This window comes from Argentina anserina, chromosome 1 (genome assembly GCF_933775445.1).
Source record: "Argentina anserina chromosome 1, drPotAnse1.1, whole genome shotgun sequence".
NCBI lineage: Eukaryota > Viridiplantae > Streptophyta > Magnoliopsida > Rosales > Rosaceae > Argentina > Argentina anserina.
In genome coordinates, this window is record NC_065872.1 from 10350540 (window position 1) to 10369048 (window position 18509).

Consider the following 18509-nt stretch of genomic DNA (forward strand, 5'->3'; position numbering starts at 1 on the left):
AAATATCCTTCTAAAAATGTGTATTTACCAAAATGTCTTTATATCAATATTTTCCTTTTATTTTCTTTAGTATTTCTTTTTTATTATTTTCAATATATGTTTAAGAGATATGAATGCCTTTACTTGACAAAGTGATTTCCATTGTTTATTTGCGTCTTCATATAAATTTAACTTAAGGTGAAAATCATAAATTTATTAGATAATTGAAGAAAATATTAGAAAACGTTTGCCCTAGGAGTATTTTTCTAATATTTTCTTCAATTATCTAATAAATTTATGATTTTCACTTTAAGTTAAATTTATATGAAGACACAAATAGACAAATGGAAATGACTTTGTCAAGTAAAGGCATTCATACCTCTTAAAAATATATTGAACAATAAAAAAGAAATACTAAAGAAAATAACAAGAAAACATTGATATAAGGACATTTTGGTAAATACACATTTTATAGAATATTTAACGCTCATCTCATCATTTTAACAGAGGAATTGACGGAGTGGACTATCTAGATTAAAAGTTACAAGTTCGAGAACTATAGAGATGATATTGAAACTTCAGGGACTAAATGAATGACCGACTAAAAGTATAAGGATTAAACAAACGTTTGCCCAATTATTAATATCCATTGTTAAATCAAACTCTATTTATTAATTAGTTAAAGTTTCTAATATTATGATTTGTTGGAAGAGAATCAGCTGAGAACTGCATTCCCTCATATCGTCACACGGTTTGCTTTTGCTAATTAGCATACATTTGCTAAATTGCATGTAGGGATCAAAATATGTTGTCACAAGCTTAAACGCGTGTAAATGAGTGCCACTGGTTATTAAAGCACATTAATGTTTTAGCGAATCCGCTATATGATTATGACAATTTATAATGAACAGGAGTTTCCCTCTCAACTTCTCAGTCATTTCGACCAAATTAAGTTTGATCTGGATAAGGCAACCATATATAGTCACAGTTTTGGAAAAACTATAACAAATCCCATCTAGCTAAGACACAATCAAATCATCAAGAAGGCAACCCAACATTAACAGATGGGAAGGTTAGGTCATTGCTGTTGAAGCAATAACTCGATCAGAGATGGCTGATGTTGATTAGTGGGGTCAGTACTAGTATTCAGGCACAAGAAATCTATCAAGTGCATAATCTGTCCCAGGATTAAGTTGAATTAGTGGAATCCCTGTAGGAAGTTAGGTTTTAAACTTTTAATCATAAAAGGGGAGTACTTACAATATATATAGCTAGGTTTTGAGCAGGAAAATTTTGACCTTTTCTCAACAGGCTTCTTTCTTCTTCCATTTTTAGTGGTACTGCTGAGTGCTGCTGATACAAATATGGGTCTAAATTTGTTCTTGGAACCAACCAAAATGCTCTCTCCTAGTATCCAATGAATATATATGTAACTGGATATCTTGTTTTACTCTTATCTTATACTTTTATGGCCATTTAGATTTTGATTTCAGATCATATGGGGTTGCCTAGCCAATCATAAAGCTAAGCAGATAAGTGTCATATTTTGATCACGTATTCTATAAATCAAATGTCACCAAGTTGTGTCTTAAAAAAAAAGTCACCAAGTTGTATGAGTGGGATACTTTACGCCTATACTATAATGTATCATATATTAATAATAATGATAGAATTGTAGGGAAGGTTCTCTCTGTTAATTCCTAGCTTCTGTAGTCGATCGACTTTGCCTGACTCAGAAAAACGTGTACATTCTTGCATGCCAAATCTTACGGCTTGATCAATTCTAACAAGCAAAATTTTACAAACTCTGGCGAGCCACTGAGATCCTCTGAGGACCTATATTTTGGTATGCTGCAGCAGGAAGCAATAAAATCAAAATAGTTATGTGAAGATAATAGCTCCGGAATTATCAAATTACGGTAGCTAGGTATCTAGTTTTGTTGTAGACTAGGCATGTAGATTTGGATTAAATTGCTTCATTCATGTTCAAATTTTCTTGACCTTTTGATTTGGTAGGCACTTGCACCAAGCGTTTCAGTACAATATTTGGATTTCTCAAATGAACAGACATGGAACTGATGGAAGAACTTGCCCAAAAGCCCACTTGAAGACAATACACAGAGACTTGAAAAGCCCACTTCTCCACAAATTTAAAATTTTAAAACCTCAAGCAGATCCCGTTTCCCTCTTTGTATACAACAAACGCACACCAAGTGTTTGTGAAAATGCCTGAGAGACACTCACTGGCCTCCACACCCCAACCATGCACAACCCCGCGCAGATCTCCCAGGTTTCTCCACCCCACCACCACTCCACAGCCTCCGAAGCTCACCACACCGCCCCGGAAGCCTCGGAGAAAGCCCGCTGCCGAGTCCGAGAACCCGAAAACCCCCAAATCCAAGCTCAGAAGGAACGAGGTCAGATCGTTGGATTGTGGAGTTATTGAGCAGAACGATGATGGTCCGGAGATGGAGCAGGGAGCCACGGTTCTCCGAAAGTCGCGGCGGCTTCTGGAGTTGAAGGAGAGAGCTGAGGAGTTGGGGAACACTAGAACCCCCAAATCTAAATCTGGAGGTAAAAATGCGGTAAGGTCTTTGAATCTTTCGGTTGAGTTGAAGAAATTGAGTAGAGGCAATGCTGGGTCTAGGGTTTTGAATCGGCAGGTAGTCGTTTTGGTCAGTGATGATGAAGATGAGGATTCCTCACCGGAGAGAGTGTCGAAGAAATTGGGGAGACCTCTTAATGGGAGAGGTAATGGTGAGAAATTGAGGTCTGGGTCGAGAAAAGATCGGAGATTGAACAATGGCAGTGATGCTTTGCAGGCTCGTAGGCGATCTTCGAGGTTGGGTGGTAAGCAAAATGTGGTTGAGAAACAAATTGATAAGGGAAAGAGTGGAAAATCGACGAGTGAGCGTAAGATCTTGTTGGACAAAGAGAAGGCTTCGGGTGTGAATTCAGGCAAAAGTGTTTCGGCAAAGAGCAAAAGGGTGAGTAAGAAGAGTTCAGTTGGTAGTGGTGTTGGAACTGCTAGAGTGGAATGTGGAGAAGGCAAAGGGGGAGAGTTGGATTGTAGGGATAAGAAAGTTGCGGTTAGGAGGAAGAGAAAGAGAGGTGAAGATGATGTTAAGGTTGCTAAAGGGTGGACAAAGGAACAAGAGTTGGCCTTGCAGAGAGCTTATTTGCTTGCTAAGCCAACACCCGGGTTCTGGAAGCAGGTTGCTAAACTGGTATGCTCTTGTTCCTTTTCTAACACTTTAATTTGCTTTAGATTTTCTAATGCCTATTGAACAAAGTCATTGTTATAGTCTGCCAAATATTACTTCACATTGTTTGAGAAAAGTTTGAACTTATCCTATATTTAGCCAAGTTCAAAATTAATGTGACAGAATGGAATCAGACTATGATGAAGTCAGTTTATTACTTTGTTAACCAATGCAAAAAAAAAAAGTGAATACGGACCATTTGGATGAAGTATTAGGACCAGTTTTAGCCTAGGTAGAATATGAGCAATATTAAGAAAGAGTAATAAAAAACTTGTGTGAGAGCTTGCGTTTTAGATAATTTTTGAATATTGTAAACTTCTGTCATTGGTTTGACGAGGCTTTCCTGTTTTATGATATGCTGTACTAGAGCAGTCGTGTGGCTTTTAGTTGCATACTTCAGCAGATATAACAAAACTGAATGACTATAATGCAGGCAAATATAGTTCATGGTAGAACTCAGTCTTATCATACATCAAATATTTTAGGTCTTTCTGAATCTTGGAGGCTTGTAAGATGTGTCATTTAGGTCTATAATTCCTCCAGCCAATGATAGTGCTAGTTTCTTACAGGGATTTTTCGTTGACGGATCTGCTCAAATCAGTCTGATCTCGTACTGTTTGACATTTGATTTTGGAGGTGGCAGGGTAGCCACCCAGATAATGAACTCAATAGTTTTGCTAACGATGGTAGTCCCTAGCAACTTAACAGATGGGGTTACTTGACTGACCAGACCACATACTTTCGGATATCATAGATATTTGCTTGTATATGAGACCTAGTCCGGTAGATATTGGTTGTGTATCATAAGAACTGTAATGATTTATAGTGGATTACATCAGGTAGCATAGTAATTTCTGTTGAGAGTCTGTTACCAGGACATGGTAACAATAAGAGTTCTATTTGGGTTTGCCCAAGATTAGGGTCTTGCTTTTGAGTTTCCGGCACCACAAGCTACATAGATTGAGTGATGACAAAAGTTTTCCTGAAAAAGAAAATCATAAATTACAAACTGTAGTATAAAAATTGATATATTTTTACATATCTTGTGATGTTGGATCAGATAAGGAGAAAGTTTATGGGTTACTACCAAAGTAATCAAGTGTTTTAATATTAGAAGCTTCATATCTGCACCCCTAAATGACTTCTGGAAATACTATAGTTATGTTCCAATCAGCTGTAATCAAAGTTTTCAGCTATGATTTTGTCAGTTGAGACTTAAACTTGCTGTAGTAACATATATCCTGTGACATACCATTGCTTATTCAGATACAGTAACTGATGTTTCCATGCAAACTCAATTTCAGGTTCCCGGGAAATCTGCACAGGATTGCTTTGATAGGATACATTCTGACCATGTAACTCCACCTCAACCTCGTCCTCGGTCGAGGGCAAAGATAGCAACAAATTCATCTCCCCTTGGTGGATTTTCGCTCTCTGCAAGTAAACTGTTGAATCCCATTGAGTCAAAGCCTAAAAGACATGGTTGCAATAAACAGAGAAGCCATCTTGCACAGAAAACTGTCAGAGCGTTATTACATAAGCATTATCAAGTGCACCAAGAGTTTGAGGCAGATTTATTTTCAGTACTTGAGCCAAGTGTAGGTCCATCTACTGAGACTCCTCAGCCTAGTGTTATACCTTCTACTCCAATAAATTCACAGGTAAAGCAAAAGATACCCCTCTCAAGGTTTAGTAACCCATCTGAGACATCTCTTGTTAGTCCACCGGTATTAAAGCAGGTCAAGAACAAGGCCTTGCATGAGAAATACATTGACCAGTTGCATATCAGAGAAGCTAAGAGAGAAACATTAGCCAAAATCACCAAAAAATCCACTTGCGGAATTGATGATACAAAGAAGAGCCATATTCAGAAAGTGGATCTGAGAACTGCAAAAATTGCCCTGGTATCTGATGCAAGAGATGCTATCAACAAGCTCAAACATCTTCAAGAGAACTCTTTGGAGTCGGATGATGAAGAAGTTCAAAGGGATGACGAGGAAGATGAAGATGAGACTTTGTAATGTTTTCCTCATCTCCTTCTCTTAGAGATATAACATTAACCAACATGTAGAACTTGTATCCTTGTAATTGTAGTTGCTAGCTTAGCTGCTGACTCTGGACCTTGTCTTGTATGTGTTATCATCCAAAGAGATAAAATGAGAACTAAAGAGTATCTTTCTATGTTGGTAGCCGGTCATAATTTTTTTTTTTTTTTTTTTGCGACTATCATATATCCTTGATATGGTCTAAAGCGTTTGACAGAATGTCTCAAATATGCTCCAACAAACAATTTATGTATATTTGTCGCTTCCCATGTAGAAAATTAAACTGTTATTTAGGTTGCATCCACAATCATTCTTCTGCTTATCATTGAGAGTTTTTGACAATCAAGAGTTATGGTGAAGTGCAGAACGGAACTAGATTTTGCGTTGTTAACATGGATTATATTCTGCTGGGAAGATTTTGTTATTCGTTTTCATATACTAATGCAACGCATTCAAAACTCATCTGCTTGCAGCATGATGCTACGAACCTGAATTTCATGTTGGGTTGAGTTCCTCATCCAAACTCACTGGTTGTGTCTCAGAAATCAGATTGTTTCTCTTTTCATTAGGGGTGGGCACGGGACGGGATGAGACGGGACGAGGCTCATCCCACGTCCCATCCTACTCTTTTGAATCGGGACGGGACGATGGTTTTTAAGAATGCATCACACTCGGGATTAATTCCGGTTGGGACGGGACGGGACAAATCCCACATTCATTTGAAGTTAAATAAAACATATATTTTTACTTTTTCATTAAAAAAATTAACATTCAATAATGAAATTTTAACAAAAAAATGCATATTATGTTCAAGATATTATAATTTACTATTATTATTTGAGTTGATATAATTTTGGAGTTATTAAGAACATAAATTAGTTTCATTTTGATACAAATATATAAGAATTTTTAAGTTTTTATTAAAGGTGGGACGGGACGGGACGAAGCGGGATAAAAATGATTCGTCCCACGTCTCATCCCATTATTATGAAACGGAACAGAATTGGGACGGGACAGACGTTTTTAGACCTCCGTCCCGTCCCTATGAATTTCAGGATAGGATCGGAATTTCCGTTTTTTATATCCACCCCTACTTTTCATATAGAGACTAAACAAGAGCTGAGATTCGAAATTGGGCCTTAGGCGTGGAAGTTGTTCAACAGTATCTCAAATGCTTCCTAGGCCCAAAGACTAATCCGTTGGGAGCCCGGACAGCCAATAAGGCATTGCAGCCTCTTCTCTGGCCATATTTTATAATTCAACAATTAAATTGAGCGAAACAAACGTTCGAACACAGGGTAATAAAAGAGATAAGTTTTTAAGAAGATAAAAAAGAAAAAAGAAAAAAGAAAAACTCCACATAAAGTGTTCCCATGGCGGGACCCAATATAACCAACTGAACCACTTGCCATGGTTGGAAGTAAATACTTCATACCAGTTCAAGAAATGTGTCCTAGACTCCTAGATCAGCTAGGAGTTTGTATCCCACATATTTAATACACTAATTCTTTTTTGCTACTTCATCAAACATGGAATGTCACTTCTTTCACAACATTAAGTTCTGCATCTAAATCAAGACAACTGTAGACTAAGTAAGCTTCTTTGGCCAAGACAAATAATAATATAGGAAAAAAAGACAGAGACAATGAGAAATTGCTTTAGCTTGAAGGGACATGGAGGTAAAAGAATATATTGATTACTACCTGTCAGCAAAGATATGTCTAATCAGTTTTGCATCGTTTTCTTGGTGAATGAATTCCTCTTGTTGCTGTCAATGGTTTCTGTGTTATTTGTTTTTTCTGTTGTTTCAGATATTCTTCAAAGATTTAGTAACAAGCGGTCTCCATCTGTGATCCTAAATCCAACTAAAATTAAAAAGAAAAAACACCACAAAAATGAAAATTTTCAGCCTGACTTTATGTCCCCAGATAAACACATGAAAAATGAAGAACATTATAAAAGAAGAAGAAATGAGAAGAAATCGTTATTATCTATCTGGCATCAGCTTTGTTAGATGAGGACTAGTTACCCTTCCGGAAGACATAGTTTGCCCAAATTTGAGAGTTTATGATACAAAGTTAGCCTGAGAGATGGATCTGATACAGGCACAATTATTTAACAAAGACAATGTTATTACAACTTCTCACTTGGACCTCTTCCTTATTCCTACAAGCATCTCCCTCCATACCCTGCATTTCTGAACAATGCTTGCTTTATTTCCTCAGAATTAATCATTGTTCTCTGTTCTGCATCCTGAAGCCATTAAAGAACACAAGGTGAATTAAGCATGCACATAACTTAAACATAAATTGACTAACCACTAGAGTTGAAAACATACCTCTGAACATGAAGCTTGCAATGAAAAATCATTGAAGCAGCTAATAACACACTGTTGAATATCAAGGCCAAGTGCTTCTAAAGTGCTCACTGTTGAAAGCAACAATCCTGGCTTGGCTGCACAGCAGATGTCTATTCTGGTGTCCATATCTCTCCTCTCAACATCAAACTGCAAAAATTTGGGCAATGAGGCCAACATCAAAAGAGGATTTTGGTTTTGAGCTCATTACTCATAACATGCAAAATGGTATATGAATTTTAGTATCTTACCTTGGGGGAATTTCTTACTAAGACCTCACTTGAGTTTAGGTCCTTGTTGATACCCAGTGGGCTGAACTTATTTGTACCTTCTCCAATTTTCTCCTCTTGCAACTTACTGATTCGTTCCAAAAGCTCTTTCATGTAGTCTATTGTGTCTCCAAGTATAGATGTTCTGTCCATCTGCAAGTAATTTTATACCAATTGTTCAATTAATGGATCCTTAGAACTAGAAAAGCAAGGAAATTTCAACAAAAGTACAACATAAACTCACCTTGCTAATCTTGGGGACAATTGATCTCAACATAGAAAGGCGGTCATTCAAGCGCTTCCTTCTTCTTCTCTCTGCCATTAGATTCTTTGAAGGCTGCCCTTCTATCTTCTTAGACTTGCTGCTGCAGCTTCTCTTTCCACCACACAATCCCATATTGAAAGCCACAGGAATGTCACCATGGTCTGTAGTGATACCAATGCCTTGTTGTTCCATCTCAACTTTGCAAGTATCATTCTTGCTCTCTTCTAACTCCAAACAGCTGCTCTGGTTTTCACTCCCAAGGAAATTACCAAACTCCTCATCCTCCACCATTGAAGGGTAGTCTTGATCTTGCGGTGGGAATGGAGGGGTAGTACTTTCATTGTTGTTGGTGTATGAGGAGTCAATCTCAGCTGGGACTGTGAGCACTCCACCTCCCTCAACAAAAGGGAATGATGAGGCTTGTTGCTCAGTGAGTAATGGGCATTCAAAGGTTGGCTCAGTTTGTGTAGAGAACCCACCAAATTGAGGATTTGATGAGGAAACCAGAACTGGGTTCTCTTCAAAACTGGAATCAAAGCTCCACCCATTATTCATAGGAAAGAACTCATTGAACCCAGAAGAGTATGTGCTCCAACTCTCTCTTCTAATTGGAGCTAGCAGCTCCTCCAAGAACCCATGTTGAGTAAGCTCCATCTCTCACTCTCTCTTCTCTTTTACTATTCAAAGGAGGATGCTTTGGTAGCTTTGAAGCAACTGAACACAAGAAAGCAAAGTCTAGTTGTGAATGTTGTATGTGAAGCAGCAGAACCTAAAGGAGCTAAGCAGAGCTACACCCTAAAAAGGAATCTCTCTTCTCTCTCTCTCAAGGTGAATTTATGTCTTTTTCACCCAAATTGCCAATAAACTTGTAAATTTTTAATATCAAAATACAAATCTGTCTGGACCCAAGACTGAATGCATTTAGCAAAAGACTGTCAGGTTTCACATTTTGTTTACTAATTTTTCTGTCACTAATTTCTCTGCAACTTCTTGAATCCAACTGGAAGAACATGCAGAAATTATGCACTCTCTTTCTTCCTCACTCTAATGACTAGCTAGAAAGACTAGTAGGCCGTGGATAAATACGCCTTAAGTTGTCTTTACGTGGGATTAATAATGTGCTAATCTAGTTTGTTCTATGTGATTAGTGCATGTAATCTAATTAATTAACTCTCATATCCTGAAAGGGAATATTGAGGGAAACAGGAAACAGATTCCTATTACGGAAGCTGATAATCTAATCTACAATTGATATTTCATCGTTTCTCTCACTTTTGGAATTTCTTGCACCTGTTGGATCATATCATGTGAAGATAGTATTACTCTGAGAAACAAGCACATACCCACATAGAACCATAGTAATCTAATCGAAGAAAGAATCATACTAAAGTAATCTGATCGGGAAAAGATTCGTATTGATTTATAGAAACTTAAAATGAAGGTATAGCGTAACGTTTCTCCGGCGCCGATAAATGCCACCACTTTATTCAGAAAGCTCTCAAATACTTAACATAATATATTTAGATGAACAGTACTAGCCGGCTAGTCGAGGATGGATGCAAAGTCGCACACTTCGTGAAGTCAATAGATGGTTAGTTCGTATTAATTCATAAACTTTCTACACGTACATATAGGTGATTAAGTCAGACAATCACGATCTAATTAGAGCAAATTTACTAGTGTTGGTGAAATTATAATAAAATAACAATCGGAAATTAAATATAAAGACTCGTTCATAATTAAACAGAGGCACAAAAATCTCGTTCTAATTTTTTAAGGAATGATAAATTTGAACCATCTCCCGAGATTGATCGAACTAATGCAAGATATCGAAAGCTTTGCTACTAATTTTGAGTGTTTCGAAAAGCTGGGTTTTTGCCGATGTGATTGCTAACCTTTGGGGGTTTGGATATTCTCATAATTCACCATTGTATTGGAAGGATACGGTTCTTAATGGTTTTTTTTAATTATAAACATTGGTTCTCATAGAGACTGTTAAAAATTCATTTATTTTTTAAAGTACATATTAATCCTATGCAGCTGATCTTCTATTCCCAATTTATATTCCCTTCCATGTACCCCAATGAAATTTTGACATATGTCCTTCCACCTAAGACAAGTTAACAGTAACATAACCCCGTCAATTTTTATTTTTTTTTGTAAAATTCGTCTCAATTAAAAAATAAAACACTGAGATTGAACTTCATCTCTTCTATCACAACGTCTGTTGACCCTGCTCCATGGGTCACAAGGGGTTATGAATCTGCAATCATCCATGAAATGAAACCAAAATTTTAGTTGTGGTAGTGTAATCGGTGGTGGATTATGTTGTGAGTAACTAGGTAAGACCATCAGCCATATGATCCTTATGATGAATAATGAAATATGAATATGGTGTGTTAGTTTAGGAAATATGATCATAGCGGACTAATTAAACACATATAATTTTTGAATTATGTAGGGATAGGCAAATAGTTTTTGAAACAGATTGAAAGGGTAAAATTCATGCTCAATCTGAAAGTTTTCATATATAAAGAGTAGGGGCATATGGTGATTGAAGAGCTTCTACGCATAGGCTCTTGAGCATGAAATCCTATATTCGGATCAATATCACTTTCCAAATCCTAATTTAATAAACTTGTTCACCATGAGCAACGGGTGTGTCATGTGTGGTGCTGCTCCTTTATGCTCTCGGCGGCTACAACCGGCGACGGGAGATAACAACATTCCCATTCTTCCATGGGCAAATTTAGAACTCATAAGGCGTTGAAAATTGGAAAATTCTGAATTTCATATATATAATTTGTATGTTGTTGTAGATGAGCCGAGCCTCCATATGGATCTATCTAATATGATCTCCAAAGAGCTTGGATGGAGATGCAGATGCTTCCGTTTTTCTTTGTTCTATTTCTTAGCAAGGGTTATAATTTTTTAATAAATTATAAATCTTAACGGAGGCAAATAACTGTTAAATATTCTTAGGTGACAAGACACATGTCAAGAATTGATTATGGTAGAGGGAAGGGAATAGAGAATTGGGAAGAGAGGATGGCTAATCCTATAAACTAGAATGTAACACTACCCTAAAAATTATTGTGTAATTTACAGGAAGCACATGTCAATATTGTACAACAAGTAATCTGTATATGCAATATGCATATGCGGCCAATTGCAGGTACACAATATTACCTGCAGCAACTTTAATTTTAATATTAATATTTATAGGACAAAGCAGGTTCGATTCCTGATGTGAATAAGTAATAATTAATCATGTGTTAGAGTCAAACAATTAATTCTCTAGGGCGCGTCTTGTCTTGTGTTTGTGTTAGTTCAAGATCAGATGTTTATGTAATTATATCATTGATAATCTGTTGGAAAGGACCATCTGCGCATTAATCAATTTTTATCAATATACTTCGATTATACCAATTAATTTAGCTATAAATTATTGATTGAACGTTAGAGTGATGGGGCTCCGTTTTTCACTGAGGAACCCCAATCGGTAACCTAGGTTCCATGGTGGTGTTTCTCTTCCGAAAGGAGCGATCATGATGTTTCTATGGTGACGTTGCAGAGGCATCTCGGTGACGCTCGTGTGAGGACGACTATGATGGTATTCTCCGATGATGGTCTCGTCGGAGATCAGAACTATGCCACACATGCATTTTCTTTTTTTTAATTGAGGCAATTTTGTGTATTAATGAATAATCTTATACTACGTACTATTTATGAGTTATCTCATAACTTCTTATTTATCTGTAACATAATAGCTATGTAATGACTATTATGCTCTTTCCTGATTTATAAAATCATATGATTTTTTTTCTTAAAAAAACATTATTGATTGAATTGATAATATTAAATCCAGTAACGGTAATTTCTACGTGATCTGGACTTTCAATGTGGTAGCTACTAATTTTTTTTCTTAATTAGAAAAGGCTTATGATTTGCAAATTCAGAGAAGTGGCTAACTATCGGAACTTTTGCTCCATAATGCTTGACAATCAATACGTACTACTAATTCGAAAATTATGCTGCACACTGAGTTGCAAGTGTATCAACAATCAATATGCAATCTCATCCACTCGTCCAATCACCAGATCTTCACATGATACTAATATTTGATAAGGGGGTGAAGATGAAATTGTAAAGTACTATAATCAAAGTAATATAAGCTCTCTTACTTACGATTACGTACTCCGAACAATGAGCGAAGAAGTCTACTAATTATTATACAAAATAATCAAGAGAAAGTGTAACTGTGCGACGATTGCAACTTCGATTCATATGGTTGTTGCCCTAGCTATTCATATTGAGGCATACGCTTTTAGAGCTAGTTTTATTATTTTGATGATCAATTATTAAGCACAACATCAATTTTGAGTGACGTACGTGTATATATTTCACATGTTCGCCAAAATAGTGAAAAATACGAGCTTATGTCTTAGTTGAGTTCAACATGTATCGGTCATGCTATCTAATATAGTGGTGTGATTGATTCTTTGTTCACTACTTTCTGTAAACGACAGTGTCTTTCCTTTCTTTAGTTTTTCACATTGAACAAAATGAAGGGGGGCCGATAACATGCTCGCTCATTGCTCAACTGCTCTCAATCAGCATACTTACCAGCTCGCTACGGCATCAAGGTATCTCAGTATATGTGCTAAAATGAGTATTGGGTGGCATCAATTACAGCAAGGATTGGTAATGAGAGAGAGAGAGAGAGAGAGAGAGAGAGAGAGAGAGAGAGATGTTATTTTAGAATTTGCATTGTCACTTATCTTCACCATATACTTAGCGTGAACTCGCGATCGCCGTCGAGAATAAGTTATATGCATGCATTTAACAATATACATTGTCACACATTGTGAGGCCGGGAGCTCCTCTGTGCCACGTAGCAGTTAGTGTGGTTTCACCATCTGGAAAAAAAAAATCAACATCAGCATATAGCTAATAATCATTCATCCGAGTAATAATTTTTAACAGGTAGGCATGCTCGAGTAGATTCATATGATTCAATCTTCTTAAAATTGTGAAGTGAATAATAGAGATAACTTTTCGTACTATCTAAGATCCTAATTAAGATTAGAACCAACAGCTTTTACTTGGATGACAACAACGTAGCCATGGCCGTATGGTGGTGGTAGGGCTTGACGTCTGGACGGAGGAAAACAACGGCGTTGGCTGACGACCCCAGAAGATAAGCTGTTTCGAAATATTCTGATGGTGACGAGAGAAAGAAAATGACCTAGCTCATCTTACTGGTTTGTGGTATTCGTTCGTGCCTAAACTTCGATGGAAAGCTGAGGCTGATTGAGCTCACCCCAGGTCCCCAAACCCCGCCCACAATATTACCTCTCTCTCTCTCTCTCTCTCTCTCTCTCTCTCTCTCTCTCTCTCTCTCTCTCTCTCTCTCTCTCTCTGTGTAACCACACCACCCTAGCTTTCTTTTTTATACGAACCAGCCTTTTCCTATCTGGCTTTTCCAATCTCTGTCATTTCTCCAAATTTGACCAAGACCCCACTCCCCCACTCTATGATCAGCTTCCGCTGCACTTTGGCATGAGATGAGCAGATCAGTCAGTACTCAGTACCAGTATAGATCAGTCACTGATTTCCAGTTTTACCCTTCGCCACATTCCCGATCTCTTCCTAAGTTCCTATCCGTAAGCACAATGCCTTGCTCTCTCATTAGGTCTCGACTCTCGAGTTGTTTCTAACGGAACTAATCAGAGACCTACTGCTTTCAATCTATGATGTTCTTAAAACTTTCGATTTGTTTCTCCTTGGCGAGGATGGTTCACTCTTTCTATTTTCGGTGTTTATTACCATCCTCTGGCATGGTTCACCTCCTTAATAAAGTCCCAGATAAAATAGAAGGTGAGGAAGAAAACTACAAAATGTGGGAAAATTAGGTTCTTTTCAACGTAGTTCATGATGTTTCAGTTCCAAATTTGATGCATATGTGCATGTACGTGATTTTTACAGTGTATGCAAGGTTGATTGTAAACAAGGAGGAGAAGAATATCGAGAGCTCAGATAAATTGGGTGGACATTATCGCAAGTGTGACGCGTCTTCGTGTGAACGTGTAACTGTGGGGTTCCCCGTCGTCGTTGTCAAAATTGTATACTACGGATGCTATGAGCTTTGCAACGAAACAAATCCTGGTTGTTTGACTTGTTTCAGCCGGAGCAAATCAACATATAACCCTAAAGTGATCTGATAATTAGAACTTTATTTATTAAGGGTTATCGGCGGGGATGATTACGGTTTTTAAAGCTTGCAATTGCATGTGTATTGAGGAGGAGGATCATGTCATTGTGCAGCAAAGGTAGGTCAGAGAAATATATGTTTCCTCTGATGATCAAGTCTAATCAACACAAGAAAACGAGGGCCAGGAAAGCCAAGACGACCACTGCCATATATCGCCAGAGAGCCTCTAGCTTTGCTAGCTTTATCAAAAGACGTGTAAATTGGCCAAACCTTCAATAGTCGTAGTTATTCTTTCTAACAGTTATACAGTATACATACACTAGCTGCCGCCTCACTTTTTGATCAAATCCATTATCCACGTACTCGATCATCACTCTAGAGTCTAGAACTTAACCATCTTGTGCATCGGTAGTCGTATGGTTCTCTAACTTCTCTTCTAGGTAGCTAGTGATTCTAATTTGTATGTGCTTAATTAGTTTATACTTTACAGTAGCCGTTCACTAGTTTTTCTTTAACACACGCATGATATTCTCATTTTCCACAATATTTATTCTTCTTCTTCTTCTTCTTTCATCGAGTTTGTTTTCCATAGTATTGGTTTGTATATATACATCCACACAAATTTAACATTGAAGAAGATATGTATTTATATCTATTATCACTTATATGGGATCTGGTTTCTGAAGCTAGCTCGGTAGGCCGGTAGCTTCCCTTGATAATTTGTGTTCGATATGAAGATTCTATTTGGTATTCAAAAGTTATACACTTGTGACAAGAATATTGGAAGATGAAGACATGTACTATATACTAATTAATCATTTAGTTGTGTCTCTAGCTTTGATAATGACATAACACTTGATTTAGATTTGGATTGTAATTTTGCAACATGATGTATATACTTGAACAGATAAATGCAGCCTTGGAAAATGACTTGGCGCGCGGCATTTCCATCCAATTAAGATATTGCTGCCTTGCCTGTATAACTGTATTTACAAGTGATCATTTGCTTCCGGTCAATAATTTTGCTATGTAAGGAAATATAAAAGAGGAAGTTAGCTAGTTTCAATAATTGAGACACGTATTTGAATTGATGCAATTGATTTTGCACTATCACATTAATTTGGATTAAGCTACATTGGCTCACGCCTGCACTAGATTGCTTGGTCGGTATGAACATCGATCAGAAAAAGACATTGGTATTTTGGACCTCAGGGCAAGATCGATATTGCTTCGCGCTGCATCTTAATCAACTGGAATGTCCATGACGATACTTTATTTCTTTAGATTAATTTCCTGCGAACTATTTTAATTTCTAGCTAGCCTTGTTTTCTGGAAACAATAGTTGTCCCTACGTGCGTGCCGTCCGGAGGAAATTATTCATAAAACATTACACCGAAGAGAAGGAAGCGAGTGTAAATTTGTAAGCAAACTCGAAAATTCAACTCCGCGGTGTGAATGATCGATATATACACATATGATTGGCTTATAATTGAGAGATTGAATTGGGAGAGTGCATCTCTTCACCAGTAATACGTGATTCACGAATAATCATCTCCAAGCACCAAAAACATAAACTTGTGCAGACCAAGGGCAGTTGTGATGAACTAGGCTGCATGGAATTGGGTGCTGGTACGTGGAAATGAAGCGTTTGGAAACGCGGAAGCGTTTTTTTTTCCAAAAATTAAGGAAGCGGGTGCGTTTTGGAAGCGTCGGAATAATATATATATATGTATTATATTTTTATATTTTATTTTTAATTATTTTATCTAGTATTAAAATAATTAGTTAACTATTAATGACTTATTTTCTATCCCATGATTATCTTTGATTATAGCATTATTAAAGCTTCATTTCAAAATTCAAACAAAAGAATGTACAACATAGTGTGAAGGTGTTGGACACGTGCAAGTCAAAGAGACATGACTAGATGAAATTGATAAAAAAAAAGTCCGTCTTCCCTCTGTCTCTCTCTCTCATATGGATTTTTTTTCATATCTCTCCACAACTCTCTGTCTTTTCTATATATCTTTCTCTCATCTAGATTTTCCTGATATCTCTTCCCCATATTTCTGACACATATTAGATTGATTGATGTTATTCATCTTTAACCGCTTAACGAAATAAATAAGAAGATGAAACGACAAGAAGAGTCTCAAGACATTGATTGATGAAATAGAGGTAGAGAAGGAATCACCCTTCCAATTTGAAAGTCAAAGCTTCCGCCGCGCTTCCAATTTGGAAGCCAACGCTTCCATCGCGCTTCCAATTTAGAAGCCAACGCTTCCGTCGCGCTTCCAATTTGGAAGCCAACGCTTCCGCCGCGCTTCCAAACCCACCTTTTTCGGAATCGCGCTTCCGTCGCGCTTCCCCGCGCTTCCGCTCCCGCTTCCGCTTCCGAAGCGGGAATCGGTCTTCCAACCAAGCTTCCGTGCTATGTAGGTGATGAATGACTTCGGACCTTTCGGTGTAATGCGCGCATGGAGCAGTTAGGCAAAAAACAACTTCTGAACTGTTAGTATTAGAATTAGCCTCGAATTCTCATGCATGGAAACAAAGGTTTTGATGCAGCTGGGAGTGCAGATCGATGATGAAGACTGCAGAGGAATAATGTTAATTTGCGGCAGAGGGTATATTTTAGAACTTTTTTTTATTTTTATTTAAGTATATTTTAGAAGACTGAGGACTCTTCTGTTTTAGTCTTTATCATGTTATTCATGTATTCACGTTCCAAGAGTTGCCAAACAGGTTATATATATCGAGATGAGATCTCCTTAGCTCACAATTACTTGTTCTAGATGATATACGCATCTGACCAATGTAATGGTACGTGGTATGAGACTGAGCTAGCCATCATATACATTATCAATGAGCTATCTCTTTTCTTAGAAAATTATCAGTGAGCTATCTAGTTCTTACTTCTTAGCAAAAAAAAAAAAAAAAGATCGTTTCATTGCGCCTTTTTTTTTTTTCAATGAGATCCTTAATTAGAGGAAATGAAAAGAGGATATATAAGGGAAGGCCTTAAGCTGTATACAATCTCAATATGACAATATTCATCATTGCTTAAACCCATCGATCATCACTACACCAATAACACTCTTGGGCGACGACCACTAACGGGAAAGGCAAAAGTCTGTCGCCTCAAATAGTTTAGGTGACGGAGAAACAAGTTCATCTCTTAAGGATGACCTTCCGTCGCTCAAAACACCTTGAAGCGACGAGAACAAAAGTCTGTCGCCAAAACTCCAACACTTAAGTGACCGACTTGTTATGTCGTCACTTCAACACTCTTAGGCGACGAAAGATTTATGTTTCTATCACTTTAATTTTTTTTCATTTCCCACTTATATCCCATATGGGTGGATCCCACTTCCGGGGCCTTTTTAAGGGGCGGGGTTTCCATATTCTAGACCCTGTGATTATTTTCTTCTACCGTCTCCTATTCGTCGTGGGGGAAGATTTTCAAAAGGCGGCAGTCAAAGAGTATTTGTGTGATCAAGTGCACTTTTTTCGGTTTTCTCGACGATCATACAGTCAAACGACGCCCGTTCCATCCCAAATTTTAACCATGTAACATAATATACGTATATTTGATATCCAACAGTTAGTTAGTCTAAAGGACTTACTTTGCTAATTGAAAACACAAGTAGCCTCTTATGTTGCATAACCTTTGTACTAGGTTAATAAAGAAGTTGTTATTTCTTGAAGGCGCTATTTGAAGTTGACATCCGTCGGCAAAACTGACCGTTAGATGTGGCATGTACGTAGAATAATGAGGATGGTTAAAATTTGGGCCGGAATGTGCGTCATTTGGTCGTCCAATTGTTGGAAAAACCGAAAACACCACTTAATGCCATATGGGTAGATCCCACTTCCGGGGCCTTTCTGGGTTCAGGGTTGCCATATTTTAGACCCGGTAGTCATTTTCTTCTACCGTCTCTTATCTGTCGCGGAAGAAGATTTTCGAAGGGTGAGGATCAAAGTGTATTTGTGTGGTCAAAGTGCACATTTTTCAGTTTTCTCGATGATCGGATAGTCAAATGACGTATGTTTCATCCCAAATTTTAACAGTGTACCATAATATACGTATATATGACATCCAACGGTCACTTAGCCCA

General features: G+C 37.5%; 2 protein-coding genes across 2 annotated transcripts; one reads left to right on the forward strand and one right to left on the reverse strand.

Moving 5' to 3' along the window:
- The first annotated feature begins 2048 nt into the window (after positions 1-2048).
- LOC126794106 (uncharacterized) lies at positions 2049-5416 on the forward strand. Its single transcript, XM_050520757.1, has 2 exons — positions 2049-3206; positions 4547-5416. The coding sequence occupies exons 1-2, from the start codon at positions 2205-2207 to the stop codon at positions 5261-5263; spliced, it is 1719 nt and encodes a 572-aa protein (XP_050376714.1). The 5' UTR covers positions 2049-2204; the 3' UTR covers positions 5264-5416.
- Positions 5417-7248: 1832 nt separating this feature from the next.
- Positions 7249-9162, reverse strand: LOC126788129 (transcription factor bHLH93-like). Its single transcript, XM_050514100.1, has 4 exons — positions 8157-9162; positions 7895-8065; positions 7626-7793; positions 7249-7540 (listed from the first exon to the last, which is right to left on the reverse strand). Exons 1-4 carry the CDS (start codon positions 8829-8831, stop codon positions 7454-7456), a joined length of 1101 nt encoding a protein of 366 aa, XP_050370057.1. The 5' UTR covers positions 8832-9162; the 3' UTR covers positions 7249-7453.
- Positions 9163-18509: the final 9347 nt, after the last annotated feature.